The 19,191-nt window shown below is 48.0% G+C and overlaps 1 protein-coding gene across 3 annotated transcripts in view; it reads right to left on the bottom strand.

Annotated features, from left to right (window-relative positions):
- Positions 1 to 767: 767 nt before the first annotated feature.
- The window catches only part of prdm1a (PR domain containing 1a, with ZNF domain), a 23,043-nt gene continuing 4,619 nt past the window's right edge, over positions 768 to 19,191 (bottom strand). Inside the window, exons 1-7 of one of the 3 annotated variants that reach the window (XM_063199703.1) lie at positions 18,429 to 18,652; positions 15,701 to 15,979; positions 10,896 to 11,015; positions 8,918 to 9,170; positions 3,561 to 4,705; positions 3,098 to 3,226; positions 768 to 2,858 (exon numbers count right to left, since the gene is read on the bottom strand). In XM_063199703.1, the coding sequence (XP_063055773.1) occupies positions 2,232 to 2,858; positions 3,098 to 3,226; positions 3,561 to 4,705; positions 8,918 to 9,170; positions 10,896 to 11,015; positions 15,701 to 15,979; positions 18,429 to 18,455 (2,580 nt within the window). In that variant the 5' untranslated portion in view covers positions 18,456 to 18,652 and the 3' untranslated portion in view covers positions 768 to 2,231. Of the gene's footprint in view, positions 2,859 to 3,097; positions 3,227 to 3,560; positions 4,706 to 8,917; positions 9,171 to 10,895; positions 11,016 to 15,700; positions 15,980 to 16,556; positions 16,589 to 18,428; positions 18,653 to 19,191 lie in introns of those variants that run through there. The other 2 variants (XM_063199705.1, XM_063199704.1) reach the window with 2 other exon arrangements.

The raw sequence follows: 19,191 nt of genomic DNA, 5'->3' as shown, positions 1-19,191 counted from the left end.
TATTCATTTTTTTCCCAACAAAATTAAATGTGATAGCAAAGTCATGGATATTGTGTCATTTTGATTTATAAATTAATTTACGTAACAACTTGTAGTGCAATAAAAGGGAAGAAATGTTTCTATTAGTAATGTTGTATTGGCAGATATAGAGAATACTTAAATACTTTAAAATATGTTCTCTTCTCAATAGGCCTACTATATTCCCTTATAGTTTTCCCCCATGAATGGAGAATCAACACTAAATGTGAACAGGATTAGTAGATTTATGGACTTTCTGTGATGAAGAAAAGACAAAAAAGAGACTTGAAAGAAAGCACACAAGGCAGTAAATTGATTAGGACAGTGAACATTTATATAATTTACATGGACATGTTGCACTTAAATAACTATGTAAACATAGAGACAGTTGTTTTCATCTATAGTTTAAAGCTGAAGATGAGGGGGGGGGGGACTTTGGTCATACTTCAGGATGAAGACAGTATGGGAACATACAAAAAAAAATAACACAAAAAAATCAAAACAAAAAATGAGATGCTACTGCCACAGGGCATACAGTGTTCCCTTTGAAGACACAACGCAGTCGAAAAGAGACCGAGATTGACCACCGACTCATGTTGTTTGTGGTTAAGAGTATGGGCACGAGACAGAGAAGGAAAAACCAGTGCATTCAGGCTGAGGTGCTTCGGTCTATGCCATCCGCAAGGAGGGGAGGGGGGATTCAGAGCCTTACAAACAAACATACAAACAAAACAAAATCTCCAAAACAAAAAACAACTAAAAAGAGCGAAAACTTCATAATATACACACATTATTTTCTCGGTTTTGCTTTTCAATAATTTAGTCCTTTTTTGGTGTTGTCAAACATAGAAAGAATGAGTGGGAACTTTGGTACACACCCCATTCGAGGTTTTACATGTTCGTTTTTCCCCCTCTCACGCCTTCTTTGTTGTTGAGGTTTATGAATGATGGGAGAGCTGATCTTTGTCGGACACATGAACGAACCAACTCTTGCTCTTTGGGCCATAATGGAGAGCTGCACTCCAGAACATTTTGGTTTTTTGTTTAATATCATCATCTTCAAGTAAGCAAAGCAATAAATATCATATGTGCTTCTCACTTCTTCTTCCTTCTGGAATTTCACACCCACACACACACATACATTTGCACACACACTCACTCACTCACTCACGCACACACATTTGTTCTCTCTCACTCACGCACACCCGCACGGACACACACTGAGGTAACTGTTGTTTAAAGACATATGTACAATGTGCCTCATCCAGAGTACGTAGAGCTTGTGAACAACAAAACAAATCCTCTAAGAGCATGCATTACAGCTGTCTTTCCTTTTGATGTGGAGCCAAGTCAGAAATACAACGTTTCAAATGTCCACCTTTGGCCTGAATTAAGAAAAAAAAGAAACAAAAGAAAATACACACGCGCACACAAACAAAAGAACTTCAGTGGAAGAGCACTCCTTTCCTTCTTTTTTGAAACTTGAAAAAAAGTAAAAAATAAAATAAAAAACATCCACTCTAGGATGCGCCCCATCTGTGCCATAGGACAAACGTGACAGAGCTAAGACAGGCAGAGAGAAGAAAACATATTTACAAAAGAAGGACAGTCACATAGAAAAATAAGTAAATAGTCAATTACAATGAATTTATCCAGTCATTGTAAACATTATTTTCCAAGTATTGCTCTCAAAAGACAACAAAAATTGCATAATAAATTAAGGAGGTTACATACTACAGTGAAACAAAAAAACAAGACAATAATATTATTAATAATAATAACAACCACAACAACAAGGTCAACAACAATGATAACAATAATAATAATAAAATAGTCATATGAAATTAAGGAAACGTTTCTGATTGTCTTTGTGGTAAGTGTAGGGCACAGCGGAGAGGACAACTGTGTGCAGTCTTTGGACAGTGTCTATGAGCCCTGAGTACGGAAGTCCCTGAAGGCAGAACCCAAGCCCCGGCTGCCAGCAACCAATCAAAAAGCAAGAAAGGGAAATAACTTAAACAATGCATTTTTGTCAATGCCACCTTCTCCCGTCAAAGCACCTGGATGTATAGTCAGTGAAGCCAGGCTTTGAGAGGGGTCAGATGGGTGTGCTTGTACACGTGTCTTGTCTGTGCGAGGGGGAGTGTCTCAGTGGTTACTTGACTAAGTAGTGGTGGTGGTGGACGGATGGGTACAAGTACAGTTCAGACAGTTCAGGACTCCATGGCGTCCACAGTCTCCTGTTTGACCGTGATGGGCAACAGGGGCTGAGGGCTGCCGTGCCGACGGAGCTTGATGACGGACACCTCGCCGCTGCTGGGCTGGTGGTACGGGCTGAAGCCTGGGGACGAGTGCGATGGAGGAGGGGGAGGGAGCGTCATGGCAGCCGGCGGTGCCAGGTGGTGGAAGGGCGACACCTTCATGTCCAGCTCGCGCCACAGCATGGCCATGATCTGCTGCTCGGACTCGGCGTCCAGGCCCTGGCCCTCCATCATCTCCTCCAGCTTGTCGGCCTGGTCCGTGATGTCGAAGCGCTCGATCTCCTCGTTGAGGCGCGCCAGGTCCTCCAGCGTGAGGCCGGGGGCGGGCGGAGGGGCGGCGCCGGGCGCCAGGCAGTAGCCCTTGGCGTGCAGGCGCAGGCTGCACAGGTGGATGTAGTTGCGGTGGCAGTGCGGGCACTTGTGGGGCCGCTCGCGCGTGTGCAGACGCTTGTGCAGCTTGAGGTGCACGAACTGCGTGAACTTCTGCGGGCACATCTTGCACGAGTAAGGCTTCTCGCCCGAGTGCAGGCGCAGGTGCGTCTTCAGGTTGCTGGTGCTGCTGAAACGTTTGTGGCACACCTGTGGAGCGATGACGGAGAGAGGGAGAGCGAGAGAGCGAAAGACAAGAGGGGAGAGGGGGAGAAAAAAAGATTAGAGCTTGTTCTAAGGTAGGGGTCGGACAATCCAGCAATTGATATCCACTCAATAGTTTGTGTTGACTGACAGACAGAGCTGGGAGAGGGGGAGACTGCATAGACGAGGGGATGCATGATGGAAGCATAGGGGTTTGTGTGAGGAGTATGGGATCATGTCTTTACCGTGCACTCGTGGGGCTTTTCGCCAGTGTGGACGAGGAAGTGCTTCTGCAGGTGGGCCAGCTGGGTGAATCCCTTGCTGCACGTCTGACACTTAAAGGGTCTCTCGCCACTGTGGACACGCAGATGCACCTGTGAGAGGGAGGGGAAGAAAGTGGTCAGATCCAGGTGTTCAGTGCATAGACAATCTATAGATACATAGTGAATGAGTAAGGAGGGAGGGGAGACGGGGACAAGGCTGGCTGTGTGAAAGGAGTGAAGGGTGAGGCTGATCCCTCCTGACAGAGGGTGTACAAAGTAGAACTAGAAATACTCTTACTGATGTAAGGTAATTGCAACACTAGTACATGGTCTTACATATGTTACACATAAGTTATTCCACTGCAACTAATCAGGTAGAATACATCGTAAGAGTACTTTTACTTTTAGTTTCTACATCTCCGCTCATGACGGGGCCCCATCTTACCTTGAGGTTGGACAGCTGGCCGAAGGTCTTGCTGCAAACGTTGCACTCGTACTTGATCTTGCCGTTCTGCTTCTTGAGCGGGTAAGGCAGCGTCTTGTACCCAGCGCCAGAGCCTCCACCGCCGCCACTGCGCTTGCTCATCTTGCTCAGGTTGATGGCCTCCTCCTCCACAGCCAGGGACATGGAGCGCCCGGAGTGTCCCAGCAGTGCCGAGGTGGGCTTGGTGGGTAGCCTGTCACCGGAGGCTGCTGCTCCTGCCGTGGGGGAGCCGCTGGAGGGCGCGCGAGGGTGGTGCGCCCCCTGCTTGTCTTTGGGGGTGGTGGCCGCTGCGGAGAAGGCGCTGGTGGGCCCGGGCACAAGGAAGTCCCGATGATGTGGGTGATGCGGGTCGGCGGGGGGCATCAGGAAGCGACGCCCGGCGGCCACTGCAGTGGCCTCGGACGGCAGCATGCCAGGGGGCAGGGGCATGTGCGGGTGCTGCGGGGGCAGCAGGCTGCTATAGAGCGGGTAGACGCCCACGCGGGGGTGGGGGTGGAGCAGGCTGCCCACGGAGGGCGGAGGGCCGTACGGCGGCAGGAGGTAGTGCGGATACTGAGGGCCGGAGAAGGAGGAGAAGGGAAGCGAGGGCAGCGACCCGGCAGGGGAGTGGTAGCCCCCGGGGAACGGCCCCAGACGACGCCCCGGGTAGAACCCCGGGTGGTGGAAGGGGGCGGTGGGGAAGCCGTCACGATGGGAGGCCTCGGGAGGCAGGGCGCCGGTGGCGTTAGGTGGGGAGGCGGCAGTGTCGGCGGGGCTGCGGCGGTGCGTGGGGCTGCTCTCTGGGCTGCTGCTGCGACCGCTGGGGCTGGCGGTGGTGGCCGAGGACTGTCCCGGCGAGCAGGCCGAGTAGCCGAACGGAGGGCTGGCCTTGAGGAGCAGCTCCTCGCTCAGGTGCAGGTGCGGGTGCGGGCGGATGGGGTAGAGGGCGCGCGGGTACAGCGGGCGCTCGGGGCTGGCGGGGCAGTGGGGACGCGTGGCCAGGGGCCGGCTGGGCTCCCGCTTGGTGCCCTTCAGGATCTCCGACACGCTGTGCTCGATCTTCACGGGTCTCTTGGCCGCCACCACCTCCTCCGTCACCTGCTGCTTGGCCTCCATCAGGCTCTGCTCTGTAGACACACACAACAGCAGAAAGGCCACGGTTTAGACATCAGGTCAACGATTCAATCATAAAATCAAGAAAACACAGTATGCATCACCAATGCAACTTAAGTGGGATCCAGTGTGGTCTGCTATATGGGTGTGACTTTCCATTGAACTCCACTCCTTCTCCTAGTCTACTATTCTCCTTAAGGGGCATGGGATAGGATCGCAGCTTAGAACCTGGATTTCAGAAGACACTCCACATGAACCGTCATTCCTTTATCAATCATCTCTGATCAAACTCTCCATGCCCACACTATGCGTCACACACACAAACACCAGTCTATCCACCAGTTTGTGTGTGTGTCTATCTCTTTTGTATCCAATTGTATAGTAAGAAAATGAATCGCAGCTCCTCGGAAAATTGCAAGAAAGGCCCACCTAATTGCTTCTTCCCAGCTAAGGGAGGGCCAATAAGGAGCCCTTGGAGAGCCACAAGAACGGCAATTGTTGCCCCAGCCGCCCGGCCACATAGATCTCCTTCTGGTCCGGGAGTCAGGCAGAGTACTAAGTAACTCAGTCGTCCAATTAGAGCGACAGTTTGACAAATTGTCCCGGGCAAAGGACCTTAGACAGGAAGTGAGGCATGACAGCAGCCCCTAGGCAGGGTGGGGGGGGAGAGAGAGAGAGAGAGAGAGAGAGAGAGAGAGAGAGAGAGAGAGAGAGAGAGAGAGAGAGAGAGAGAGAGAGAGAGAGAGAGAGAGAGAGAGAGAGAATTTTGCTGAGAGCACTGATACAATCTAATAGAATGGGGGGGGGGGGTCAGTGATTGAAAGTTTCCTACCAACAGATATCCAAACAAAGCTCTGAAGTTCTACTATTCCCTACCCCCTACACCTCACCTCACTAAACACACACACACACACACACACACACACACACACACACACACACACACACACACACACACACACACACACACACACACACACACACACACACACACACACACACACACACACACACACACACACACACACACACACACACCTGAAGACACCTAGTAACAAAGAAGTCTCTGTGGCACTTTGGAACACAAAGGCCTTTGTGTAAACTTCTTCAACCCGTTTCTTCAGAAAGGTACAATCAATAACACACTCACTCACACACACACACACACACACACACACACACACACACACACACACACACACACACACACACACACACACACACACACACACACACACACACACACACACACACACACACACACACGCACACGCACACGCACACGCACACACGCACACACACACACACACACGCTTACTCCTGGGCTGTCTGTCTACTGCATCTGAGCTGAAAGGTCCCTCGGAGAAGCCTGTTGTCTTGCAAACATACACAACTCAACACGGCTCAATTACAAACCACCTTCTCTCTTCAAAGTCTCAGACCCATTGCTTTGGGCAAGAATAGTAGGCATGCTACATACGCAGCCAACACATGGAATTATTCTTTGAGAAATGAATTGACTTGTTTTGCTTGTATGAACAAATAAAATGTACACTACAACACTGAAGAAAAATGGGAAGAAAATGGAAATTTGAGGGGGGAGATAGGGTAACGGGAGAAAGGGGGACGGGGACGAAAGAGGGGCAGGGGATATCACTTCCACTCCATCCTCCATCCTTCTGGGACTGTGGCAGTGTATAAACATTGAAAGAGGTTATCAGTAACTCCCCCTCCTCCCCCACCTATTTTCTCCCCCACACACACACCCCCCACCCACTCCTACCAAGCCACCATCCCCTCCTGCTCCCCCCCGCCNCCCCATGCCCCGCACCCCCCAAGGCCTTCGGAGATAGCGCCAGTCCCGTTCCTTCCCCCAGAGGGCTCCCACAAAACAAACAGCCCAGGCGATTGCACAGATATCAATCTGTCAGCGCAACCCTGGCCGCCAGGAAGTTCAAGTAGTCAATGGAGGAGACGTTTTTCTTCTCCTTCTCCACCTCCGCCTCCTCCTCCTCTTCCTCTCTCGCTCCCCCCTCTCTCTCTCTCTCTCTCTCTCTGCTACTCCTTCTGCTTCTCCTTCACCACTCCTCTCCTCCCTCGCTCCCTTCCTCTTTTTAAGTGGCAAATAAATTAGGAAGTAGTGCCAAAGTGGCTCTCCATGCCTCCGGCTCATCCCTCTCTCTCTCTCTCTCTCTCTCTCTCTCTCTCTCTACTCTACACTTACAATGACTATGAGGTGATTGTGCATGTAGGTGTGTGTAAACGATTGAAATGAGAGAGTGCATAGGAAGTAAACAGAAAAGAAGATAAAAGAGAAGAAGAATAGGCCAAACAAGTTGAGAAAAAAAACACAATTTAAAGGTGGGCTCAGTCTCATTACGTTTGCAGATGGCCTTTTTTTACACACCACAAAGTTCCAGCGAAACCTTTTAATTCTCCACTACAGAACACGTACTGAATATATTTTGATGACGTTGTGATTTTCCCCCCTTTTCGATCTTTCCTCTGAATATCAAAGCTCAGACTCGAGCGAATGTCGGCCGCCGTTTCAGTCATCTCAGTCCATACCACTGCCCTGAGTCACCGCCAGACCGGCCCCACGACTGCTCCCACTATGACTGACTGTGTGTGGACCCAGGCGGGGAGAGAGAGAGAGAGAGAGAGAGAGAGAGAGAGAGAGAGAGAGAGAGAGAGAGAGAGAGAGAGAGAGAGAGATGTTGCTCCCAGGTAGATGGTAAAGAGGAGCTATACTGTGATGATGTCAGACACAGGTCACCGGCTTAATTACAGGCCTGCTCAAAGTCATCAGGGCTGTGTGTGTGTGTGTGTATGTGGGGGGGGAGTTAAAGAGGATTGGGAAGGGGGGTGTGCTGGTTGGCTGGCTGGCAGACTACAGCCACTGGGTGCCCCCAGGGGATGCGCATGGCCCTGGGCCCAGGGGAGCGGAGTCACCAAGACTGGCCTGTTCCCGCCACACCTTGAGGCACTGGCTACCCACCTTCCCTCCTCCCACACACACACACACACACACACACACACACACACACACACACACACACACACACACACACACACACACACACACACACACACACACACACACACACACACACACACACACACACACACACACACACACACACACACACACACACACACACACCCTACCTTCACCCTTCCCTCTCTCTGCCTGTCTCTCCCTCCCTGTCTCTCTCTCTCCCAACTCACTTACTCCTTGTACCAACAAAGGCCGAGCTCAGTGACTTTTATTGCTGCTTGAGCAACAACAGATCGAGCGTGTTAGGCAAGCTTTTATGTTGAAAGAGTGCCTTTAAGTGAGGCTGACTATAGCATTACCTCCAGCCCACCCTCCAAAAAAACCCCATGTCATGAAACTTCGTCATTACCAGGTCTGAGTAAAAACATAGAGAGAGAGAAAGAGAGAGAGAGAGAGAGAGAGAGAGAGAGAGAGAGAGAGAGAGAGAGAGAGAGAGAGAGAGAGAGAGAGACTAGTAAACAGCCGCACAGTAGGAATGTCTGATGTCCACGGAGATGAAAGGACAAACGACAATGTTTCTGTTTCTGTTAGATAATAATAGGCTCACATCCTAGCACTGTGAGTGAGTGCATGGTGTGTGTGCATGGTGTGTCTGTGTCTGTGTGTGTGCAGGCACGCTTGTTGGGAATGTGCACTTAGTGACCACGTCTCTTTCCTCAACTCAAACCAGCACAGTTGTGAGACATACACACACTAACAACACACACACACACACACACACACATACACTACAGAGAGAACAAAAAAAGTTTTAAGAGAAAACAGGAGCTTCAAATGGGAAGGATGGAACAAAAGGCCGTCTTTCAAAGCAACAGATGGAAAAAGGATATTTTGTGTTTTCTCTCTCTCTCTCTCTCTCTCTCTCTCTCTCTCTCTCTCTCTCTCTCTCTCGTTCTTGTGTTCTTACTTTCTTTTAGTGTGTTTGTGGAGTGGGGGGGTGAAGAGAGGTATAAAGGCAGAATGAGAGATAGAGGAGGGGGGATAAAGTTAGAGAGAACGAGAAATACACACACACACACACACACACACACACACACACACACACACACACACACACACACACACACACACACACACACACACACACACACACACACACACACACACACACACACACACACACACGCACTTCAATTCAATTCAATTCAATTCACTCCACTCCACTCACTGAGTTTCTGCATCATGATCTCGCCGGAGGCCGGGTAGTGGAGGCGTCGGGCGAAGTCGGGGCAGTACCAGACCAGCAGCTCCTGGCCGGCGGTGATGGCCTTCACCGTGTAGAAGTAGATGCTCATGCCGTTTTGGCACGCCGCCAAGTTCTGCTCCTGCTCCGAGTGCGCTGGGTTCACGTAGCGCATCCAGTTGCTCTTGTCCTCATCCAGGCCATCCACAAAGTGGTGGAACTTGCCCTCTGAGTAGATCTGCGGAGAGGGGAGGAGAGAGGAGAGAGAGAGAGAGAGAGAGAGAGAGAGAGAGAGAGAGAGAGAGAGAGAGAGAGATATCAAGCTCTCTGACGTTTTGTTTTTCTCCATGACGTACACAACCACTGATGGAAGGACTCCATTTTTGGGTTCTCTTTTGAACAAGACGTTGACCAAGATGTGTTTGTTGTGAAATCAGTGTGCACATTTCCACTCTTTCACTCCGTTGACGTCTATTGGCACCTTCATTTCGAAAGGGTCCCTTGCGTTGTTTTGCTTTCTTCCTTTTGCAACCCCACTTTCCCAAAGCCGCACCTTATCTGTCAAGTCATCAGGGGCCCTCGCTCGTAATTGCTGTATAAACCTCGGGTCCAGACAAGTGGGAGAACACACACATACATGCACACACACACGCAGATGCACCATTCGTATATAAAGTCACCATCACACACAGTTGACTCAGTAAACACGCCCTCATTTACCACGCAGTACTCTCATAGTGACTCCACACTCTCCTCTCTTTCTTTCTTGCTTGCTTTCTTTTTGTTCTCTTTGTCTTTCCCTCTCTCGATTTCTCCCTTCATCTCTATCTGTCAATCTCTGTCTCTCTCTTACTCGCTCTTTTATATATGTCTCAATCTCGGCCTCACGTCTGTTGTTCTTTCTTTCCCATTGACTGGGCAGGCCAGTGGCTTAGAAAGGGGAGCCACTGTGGTTGTAGGTGAGTTAACCAATACAACATCCTCTTCACCTGCTGCGGCTCACATAGTCTCATCATTTGCCTGATGTTTCCTGTAAGATTGCTGCAGCATCATTGCGTACAGAAAGTGAGAGAAGCTGTTTCTCTCTTTCATATGATCTCATGATGGTGTACTGTACTTCTGTTTTTATTTTTAATTTTTTATTTATTTTGTTACAAGGATGGCCCCTTGAGATGTGCCATCTCATTTTCGAGGGGGTCCTACTGACAGTACAGTACAAAAACAGAAAACAAAACAAAACAGTAGACATAGACGCACACATTCACTCTTACTTACTCTTTACTGTTACTGTTACTACTCGGGCTGCATGATTATCCAATACATTTAATCTCTCTAGATTTTATGTTATTATTTTGTATCACTGGAATGATCTCCTAACCACTCAAGCCATTGCTGCAAGTGTGTTGATTTTGCACAACCAAAATCATGTAAGTGGTTGTTCCTGAGACACTGACACTGATGTTGGATCTGTATTGTGTAATCATCTCTCTCATCTGTACTTTTTTAAAAATTTGTTCAGGAAACTCGAGAGGGTAGTCTTCAAAAGCATGATGAATCTTGCTCTCTGTCATATGCAGTATATCTCAGGCCTTAAAGGTAATCCCATTGCGCAAATTGCTGTCATTTTGCCTCCTCCTTCAAGGCAGTGGAACAGTCAAAACATGATCACACACAACACAAGAAAAACACAGACACGCTCACACACACACTCTCTCTCTCACAGCGTCTGCCTACACACCAACGCTGTGGTACAGTTCCCAAAACAGTAGACCTTTACTCAGCGATTTTTGACTGAGGCGCACAGCGCACTCTCAGCTCTTGCAGAGGTCTCTGCTTCTCTAGAACCCTAGCCCCATGATGTCACACAGGAAACTAAGGCAGTGGAACAGGAAGTGAGGCATTATTACCCCCCCCCTCCCCCCTTTACTGAAAGTGAAGCTTCTGAAACAAAACAACAACTTACCCTCCAGAAGTACTTCCTGTTGGCGTCTTTGGGCACATTCTCTGCAGTGTACACCTCGCCCACTAGGGGGCCAAATCGAGTTCCTTGGGGGATGTATTCTCGGCTGATGACGCCGCTCACCTTGAGAAAACAGAGAGAGAGAGCCAAGGAAATAGTAAAGGAGGAGAGTGATAGAGAGAGGGAGAAAAAAACACACAAAGAGATGAGTCAATCAACAAGGCCAAGCATTAGGAGGGGGGGGGGGCTGACTGGTAGAGAGAGAGAGAAGTTTGTGAGCGTTCTCATGCTTGGCTCTCTCTCTCTCTCTCTCTCTCTCTCTCTCTCTCTCTCTCTCTCTGCTCTGCACTCCGGTCCCTGTGGTGGGAGATGATTTACTTTATCACTTCCTGTCACCAGAAGGCCACCATCCTCGCCAGAGAGGGCCACAGGAAACAGCCATCATGGCAATCATCAAACCCACCTCAAACAAACAGGATTGGGCACATTTGTGACTGTGTGTGTGCTTGTGCGTGAGACAAAGTGAAAAAGAAAGACTGTGTGTGTGTGTGTGTGTGTGTGTGTGTGTGTGTGTGTGTGTGTGTGTGTGTGTGTGTGTGTGTGTGTGTGTGTGTGTGTGTGTGTATGTGTGTGTGTGTGACACAAAGCAAAAAAGAAAGGCTGTGTGTGTGTGTGTGTGTGTGTGTGTGTGTGTGTGTGTGTGTGTGTGTGTGTGTGTGTGTGTGTGTGTGTGTGTGTGTGTGTGTGTGTGTGTGTGTGTGTGTGTGTGTGTGTGTGTGTGTGTGTGTGTGTGTGCATGTGCTTGCATGCATACTTGGGTCCGTGAGTGTTCACTCAGCTATGAGAGATGGGTCTTTCCTTTGCCATTCCCTAGAGGAAGGTTGGGGGGTGGCGTGAACAACATTCGTTGTGTAAGTAAGTATACAGGTGAGCAGTGAAGTGCAGACAGCGCTCAGGAAGCAAGCACACCTTTGGGGCGACACCCACAGGAAGGCTCAGGTTAGCCGGGGGAAAGTGCTTTCAACGCGCAGGATATGCGGAGACTCGTCAGGCTTGTCTCTCTCTTGTCCTCTCCTCTCCTCTCCTCTCTGCTACCCCACCACGACACGCCCCATACAGTATGCGTACCTCGCTTGAACCCTCCCTCTCCACACACACACACACGCACACACACACACACACACACACACACACACACACACACACACACACACACACACACACACACACACACACACACGCACACGCACACGCACGCACACACACGCACACACACACACACACACCTTAAAAACACTCTTGGCCACAAAGCAGTCTCTGTCACAGTCAAGAACAAAAAAAGCAACGAGGTGGGGAGAAAAAAAATTCAAAGTTGAAATCTACACCTACGATTGTGGTGCTTTGCTCCTTTGAGGTAAATAACTTCAAAACCCCCTCTCTTTCAACAACAGCAACCCACAAAAGGCATGCACATGCACACAAGCACGGTTTAAATAAAAAAGGGCAACTACTGTCTGGCAGTTGTGGATTACGCCTGAGTCTCTAAACTAATCTCTTCATTCTCTGATGAAGTAAGACAGACAGGCACCCCTCCACCACACACTAACCCCCACCCCCAACCCCAACCACCACCTCCTGGTTCAATCCTCTTGCCATGTTTCCAAAGTTCCCCTTTTCAACCCCCGCCCCCCAAAAGCCCACCCTTAACCACCACAACCACCAGCAGCAACCCTCAGACAGATCCCGTGCAAACACCCCCCTCACGTTGGGAGGGCCTAGGAAATCCCCCTCATCTCCTCAAGACAGACAGGCCTCGATATCTAGATAGCAGAATAAGAAGAAGAAGAAGAAGGGAAAAAAGCACGACAAGCGCCTCATTTGAAGATTAAGTCCCACAGTTTAGTGGTAATTGATTATCAAACAGCCCACAATGCCCCTCTAAACAGCTCATTAGGGAACTCATCATCACAGCCGGCAGAGCAAGCTGAAGCAGCGCAGTGCACTCTCCCCTCTGCAACAGACAAGCCGGCCATCTGTTTGGGCCGTTGACTATTCACTGATATTTTTTATCAGCTTGTTAAGAGGCTCACTTTCCAACTCCCTTTAAGACAAAGGAGACTGATAAGGAGAAAACAGAGGCCCATGATGAGAAAATCTATCCTCAATACAAATTGAGTCTTTTTTTCTCTCTCTCTGTGTCTGTGATCAAGGTGGTCGGTCGCAACCGTGGCTGTGTAGAGATTGTGGGCAAAGGTCTGATTTTTTTTTCTCTCTCTTTTTTTTTGTGGTTGTCATTGTTGGGATTGGAGGAGGCATCCTGAGAAAGCCCCGGAGGCTGAGTGGAGAGAGTGCAGAGTCGGGTGGCTGGACAGTGTTTCCCATACATTGAGGAAACTATGGCGGCCCGCCATAGTTTAAATTTGGCCGCCATAGTTTCCGAAAATTTAAAAAAAAAAAAAAATTTTTTTTTTTTTTTTTTTTTTTTACTTTTTATTTATTTTTTTTTATTATTTTTTTTACGATTTCCGTTTTTGTTAAAAACGATTTGAATTACGATTTCCTTCGCATTTTTCTACTGGAGTAAATACATCCTATAGAGAACCACAAGTGCTTGAAAGACAGAGGGGTCAAAAGCCCTACAGTTTACCAACACTACCCAGGCTTTGTTTTACAGTTGTAATGAGTTAGGTGACAGGCCTTCATTGACAGGGCAGAGGAGACATCGGGCTGCATATAGAAATGAATGTGTAATGAATGTGAATATAGACATAATGTGTAATATGTTGTTCAGCCCTTTTAATGGGAGGAATTTTGAAAAACTGGCCCTGTGACCAGCACCCCTCATGTAGAATCGTATGCCTATGTGTGTGTGGGGAAAAGGCACAGCCTACCCTCTTAGACCCTTTTTGTCTATGCGTTAACAATTTCACAGTATACTACTCTTAAATTCTTATCTCTGCTCCTATTTTGTTTTATTATTTTTTTCATTAAATAGACCCCTGCATGAGGGACGAATGAAACTGTGTTGTAAACAGAAATGATTCACTGTACTGCATTTAAAAAATATATATAAATGACAATGTACTACCGGTACTAATATCATGGGTAAAATGTTATGTAGCCTTCTTTCTCAAAATATAAATGGCTGAAATGTAGGCCTATGCCTATAGTTTCTCCATGCGTCAATGTCATACTGTACTCATTGAATACACCCCCCCCCCCAAAGGTCCGCGTGAAAAGACACCCCCCCGGAAAAAAAAATCCCGGCTGCCCCCATAGTTTCCAAAATTTCTGTGGGAAACACTGCTGGATGATGATTCAGGGCTGGCTGCTGGGGTTTCTGCCCAGCATGGTTACGGTCTGGACTGCACTCCTCTGAGGAATACCCGTCCTAGATCAGCACTTGTGGCTTCTCCCTGCACCCCCCCCCACCCCCCACCCTCCCTCTCCCTCTCCCTCTCCCTCTGTCTCTCTCTCTCTCTCCCACTTCAGCTTTCTCTCCTGACCAGAGCTTACTGAAATTTGGCAAGTACCGCTCCCTTGAGAAAGTCTTCGCACATCAGCAGTCTGAAACAAGTACAATCACCCCCTCACTCACACTCACACACACACACATACACTCACTCATACATACACACACACACACACACACACGTTCAGGCTTAGACAGACAGCGCTGCTGCATCGTGACGGCCTTAGAGCGGCCGCTGACAAGCCCCCAGATAAAGAAGATGAATTGCAGGCGTGTGACGATGAGCCTGTGCAGACTTAAGGGGACCCTGTATAAACACGCATCACGACTCCCCTCGATGCTCGCCGCCGCACCACACACACACACACACACACACACACACACACACACACACACACACACACACACACACACACACACACACACACACACACACACACACACACACACACATACACACACACAGTAGAGTGTGGGGGAGGTGGAGTGGAGGGCTGCCTGGGGAATCACCCGAAAACCTCCCTCTGGCTTTTTGAGCAAACGCTGGCGCTCACACACACAGACTGGATACAGGAGCAACTCGCGACTCGCAACATTTCCCCTGCCTGAGGGCATCCATTCTCAGCCGTCTGCCGCTCCGCCAGAGTGTATTAAAAACACTGACATCACACCTTAACACAGCAGTTAATGAGGTGAGAGAGAGAGAGAGAGAGAGAGAGAGAGAGAGAGAGAGAGAGAGAGAGAGAGAGAGAGAGAGAGAAGGGGGGAAAGGGTGAGAGTGAAATAAAAAGCTTGACTCGTCGTCAAAAGACTCGCCTGGCATGATGACTAATGGAATGAGTCTTTTACACACACACACACACACACACACACACACACACACACACACACACACACACACACACACACACACACACACACACACACACACACACACACACACACACACACACAGGGCAATGATAGAAAGCCTCCCCCCCACACACACACACACACATACACCCCCATCTAACTCCATCTGATGATCCCAGCTGGAACCTGGCTGGGTTGCAGCCGCGCTTGCTGTTTTTTTGTCAGCCGCGAGCCCAGGAGTGATAAGACTTCCCAGCCTGCCCGCGTGACCGATCACTGAGTCACCTGTGAGTTCGTGTGTTTGTGTCTGCAGGGGGCTGACGGGAGAGAGAGAGAGAGAGAGAGAGAGAGAGAGAGAGAGATAGAGAAAGAAAGAAAGAAAGAAAGAAAGAAAGAAAGAAAGAAAGAAAGAAAGAAAGAAAGAAAGAAAGAAAGAAAGAAAGAAAGAAAGAAAGAAAGAAGAGAAACTCTCATCTGCTCCTACCTCTTTAGAGTCTGCTGGGTGCTTGAAGGCCAGGTTTCGGGGCAGCGAGGCCTCGGCGCGGCTGAGATCCGGGTGGGCTTCGGGGCCCCCCTCCCAGGTGTGGTCCTTCACGATGTAGGTGCACTTCTCCTCGAATTCGTCCTCCGTCCAGGCGCTCATGTCGGCGTCCTCGTAGACGTCCATCTTCTTCTTCTCGTTGCTGCTGTCGCTGGTGGCGCGGTCGGCTGTGTGTGGTGCCCCGTCCGTGGTCAACATGGCTTGGCTATGCTGAGAGGCAACCTGCACCCAGATAGAAAAAAAGAAAGAAAGAAAGAAAGAAAAACAAAAAGAAAGAAAGAAAGAAAGAGAGAGAAAGAGAGAGGGAGAGAGAGAGAAAGCAGGGAACAAAAGAAAAAAGAAGACGCATGAGTGAGTGAAATCTACACTGAGTCAGTGGATCTCGCTGTGTGAAGCTGACTAATCAGCCAGTCTGTTTCTCTGTAGAGACCAGGAAACACTTACAGTACAATCCCTTCAGACAATCCGCTCAAAATGTTAACAGTCACTGAGGGTATATATTCCTTTCCTTGTGTAGAGAAATTACAATTCCACCAGAACGGTTTACAAATAACTCAATATTGTGCATGAAATGCTCAGATTTTTAGCGTGCGTGTTAAATTTCATGACTGATTAAAAATGGAGAGGGGGAAAAACATACCGCGTCAGGAAGGGAATTTCAAGCCACCCTAAATATTTACGTGAAGACAATTTACAAGCATAAATATTACATTCAGCCGGACTGTCCAGTAATTCCGATACAACCACAAAAGAACTAAATTCACCACAGCTTATAACAGACAAACCAGGAGGTAATTACCGTCCAAAAAGACTTTTTTTCAGATGTTTGGCCTGCCCAGACGATCCCTTGCGTTCTCTCTCTCTCTCTCTCTCTTTCTCGCTCTCCCTCTCTCTCTCTCTTTCTCGCTCTCCCTCTCTATCCCTCCTCCCTTGCTCGCTCTCTACCCTTCTGTCTTCCCAGCCTTCTTTCCTCTGCTTTCCCTCTCTCTCCCAAGTCTCCCCTGGGTGGAAAATGGTCACAAACAAGGGAAGAAGGAGGAAGGAAGTGCTGTCTGCATCTGAATGGAGCTAAAATTGGAATCAGAGTGGCAGAGTAGCGGAACCAGCAAACCATCCCAGGGCCTGCATGTGAATGTGTGTGTGTGTGTGTGTGTGTGCGTGTGTGTGTGTATGTGCGTGTGTGTGTGTGTGTGTGTGTGTGTGTGTGTTAGGGAGTCAGTTTATGTGTGTCAGTGTGTGTGTGTGTCCCTGTGTGTTTGTATGTGTGTGTGTGTGTGTCCATGTCTGTGTTTGTGTGTGTCTTGTGTGCGTGAGTGAGTGTGGAGGAATAAGGGGGGGCGGGCGAATTCACAAATTTTCCATTGGGGGGCCACAGAGGCACAAACAAACTTCAAACAATTCCCACCAGTGGAGCAGAGTGGAGAAGAGGAGTGTCCCCCTCACGCACACACATCCTTGTGGAGTGGAGCTGAGTGGAGTGGAGCGGTGTGGAGTGGAGCGGTGTGGAGTGGAGTGGAGCGTGCGGCCCTGGACTGGCCACTGTCTCCTGGTCCAGCCGCTTACAATGAGACACCAAAACCCAGAAACCCAACTACAGCGCCACCAGCAACAACCAGAGACCATTACGCCGACACCAAGAGACAATTACCAGCAAGCCACACATGGTTTTACATGGAAAGACACAAGGAGAAAATAAATAAATTAAAGAGAACAATTCAATGCCACCTACTGTGTTGGTTAAATGCTGTTGTTGTGCGTTTTCCATGCAGTTTGTTATTTAGTTAGACATGCCATATGTTGACAAATTAACAGATTTGTTTCACTTGAGCAAATCAACGAATAGTTCTCTTATTTAAAAAAAATACAATCTTTTAAAATGAAATAGTATAACTTGAAAACATACACAACTCTTTTGCAGAGCAAAAGAATCTGTTGGACATCTGTGCGATGTCAAAACTAATTCTGAAACTGAAAACAACACAAGAGCAAACGATTTGTGTCTCTCACAAGGGTACATGATTTTTTAAAGAATAGATTAAATTCATTGAGATATTTTAAGTTCATTTGAATGTTAAATCTCGACATAACCTTATGAATTAAACCATGTTTTCATTTATAAATCAACCCTTATCATCTTGGTGAATTTTTAAATTTAAGTGCTCATGTAACAGCTCTGACAATCAGTCATGTTCTTAATCATTACATTATTTTTTCTAAAGTTGACAAAAAGATAATAACAAAAAGATAAATGTAATACAATGTTATGCGTCGAATTACTATTACTCTAAAAGTAATACTTAAGTAAATTCACCAATTAATTACAACACAACACAGACTAAAACTAATTTAGAAAAAGATAATTTCCTACAAATCGCAAACATTAATTCAAAATTAAATTAAAATAGACGCAAGAAATTTCTTTTCCATTTTGCCGTTTTTTCTTTGAAACGAATTCTGTCAATGTTGAAAGGGAATTCTTTTTTGTTCAGCGGAATGTGACTAAAAAAGACATCCAACACCAACACAGAGACACAAAGATACATGTAAATCCCTCTTCTTTACGCCAGGCAGGTATTGTAAACTACCAAAGATTTTTTTTTTAAAGAAACTCTCTTTCCCACCAAAAAAGAGAAATAAAAAACAATATATAGATCAGGCAGACCACACTCACCGATAAACCTTGGTCCCAGCCACACATAGAGCCGGCTGGTATTTCCCTTGAGAGCTTCCCTGTGCGTGCGTGTCTGTGTGTGGTGGGTACGGGACAGGTGCAGTTCCCCCTCTCCCTCTCAAATCCCAGCAATACTCCAGACTCCGCTCTAACTCCAACTCCAGTGAGTGTCTCTCTCTCTGTGTGAGTGTGTGTGTGCGTCTGTGTGTGTGTTGTTGCTCTGAGCACGAGTTTGACTGAACTGCCCTCCTAGTCCTCGTGGGCTTCACTACTAGGTAATCCCTCCCCCTCTCTCCTTCCTCCCTCCCTCTCTCTGGCTCTCCCTCCGCCTCCTCCTCCCCTCCCACCTTTTTTGACTCCACCCCCCCCCCTTTCCTTCGCAACAATTTACTGTCACTCTCTCTCTCTCTCTCTCTCTCTCTCTCTCTCTCTCTCTCTCTCTCTCTCTCTCTCTCTCTCTCTCACACACACACACACACACACATACGACACACATCTCCATTCCTTGTCCTGCTTTCTCTATGGACACTTGAGAGCAAAAAAAGCAAAAAATACTTTTGAATATTTTCACTGCAACCTCTAATGAATTAAAAGTAACTTTCAAAAACAGCACACACACACACCCTGACACACACACACACTCAGCTGTATATTTCCACTTACAAGATAAAAATATGTCTCTGCTACATGGTGTACAAGTCACAGGCAATTTTTTTTTAGTACATGACCATGTCACAGCTTCATTGACACAGATCCTCCGAGA

The sequence above is a fragment of the Engraulis encrasicolus genome, chromosome 5 (assembly GCF_034702125.1).
Source record: "Engraulis encrasicolus isolate BLACKSEA-1 chromosome 5, IST_EnEncr_1.0, whole genome shotgun sequence".
Taxonomy (NCBI): Eukaryota; Metazoa; Chordata; class Actinopteri; order Clupeiformes; family Engraulidae; genus Engraulis; species Engraulis encrasicolus.
The sequence above is the reverse complement of the archived record's forward strand: the minus strand, read 5'-3'. Positions and strand labels throughout refer to the sequence as shown.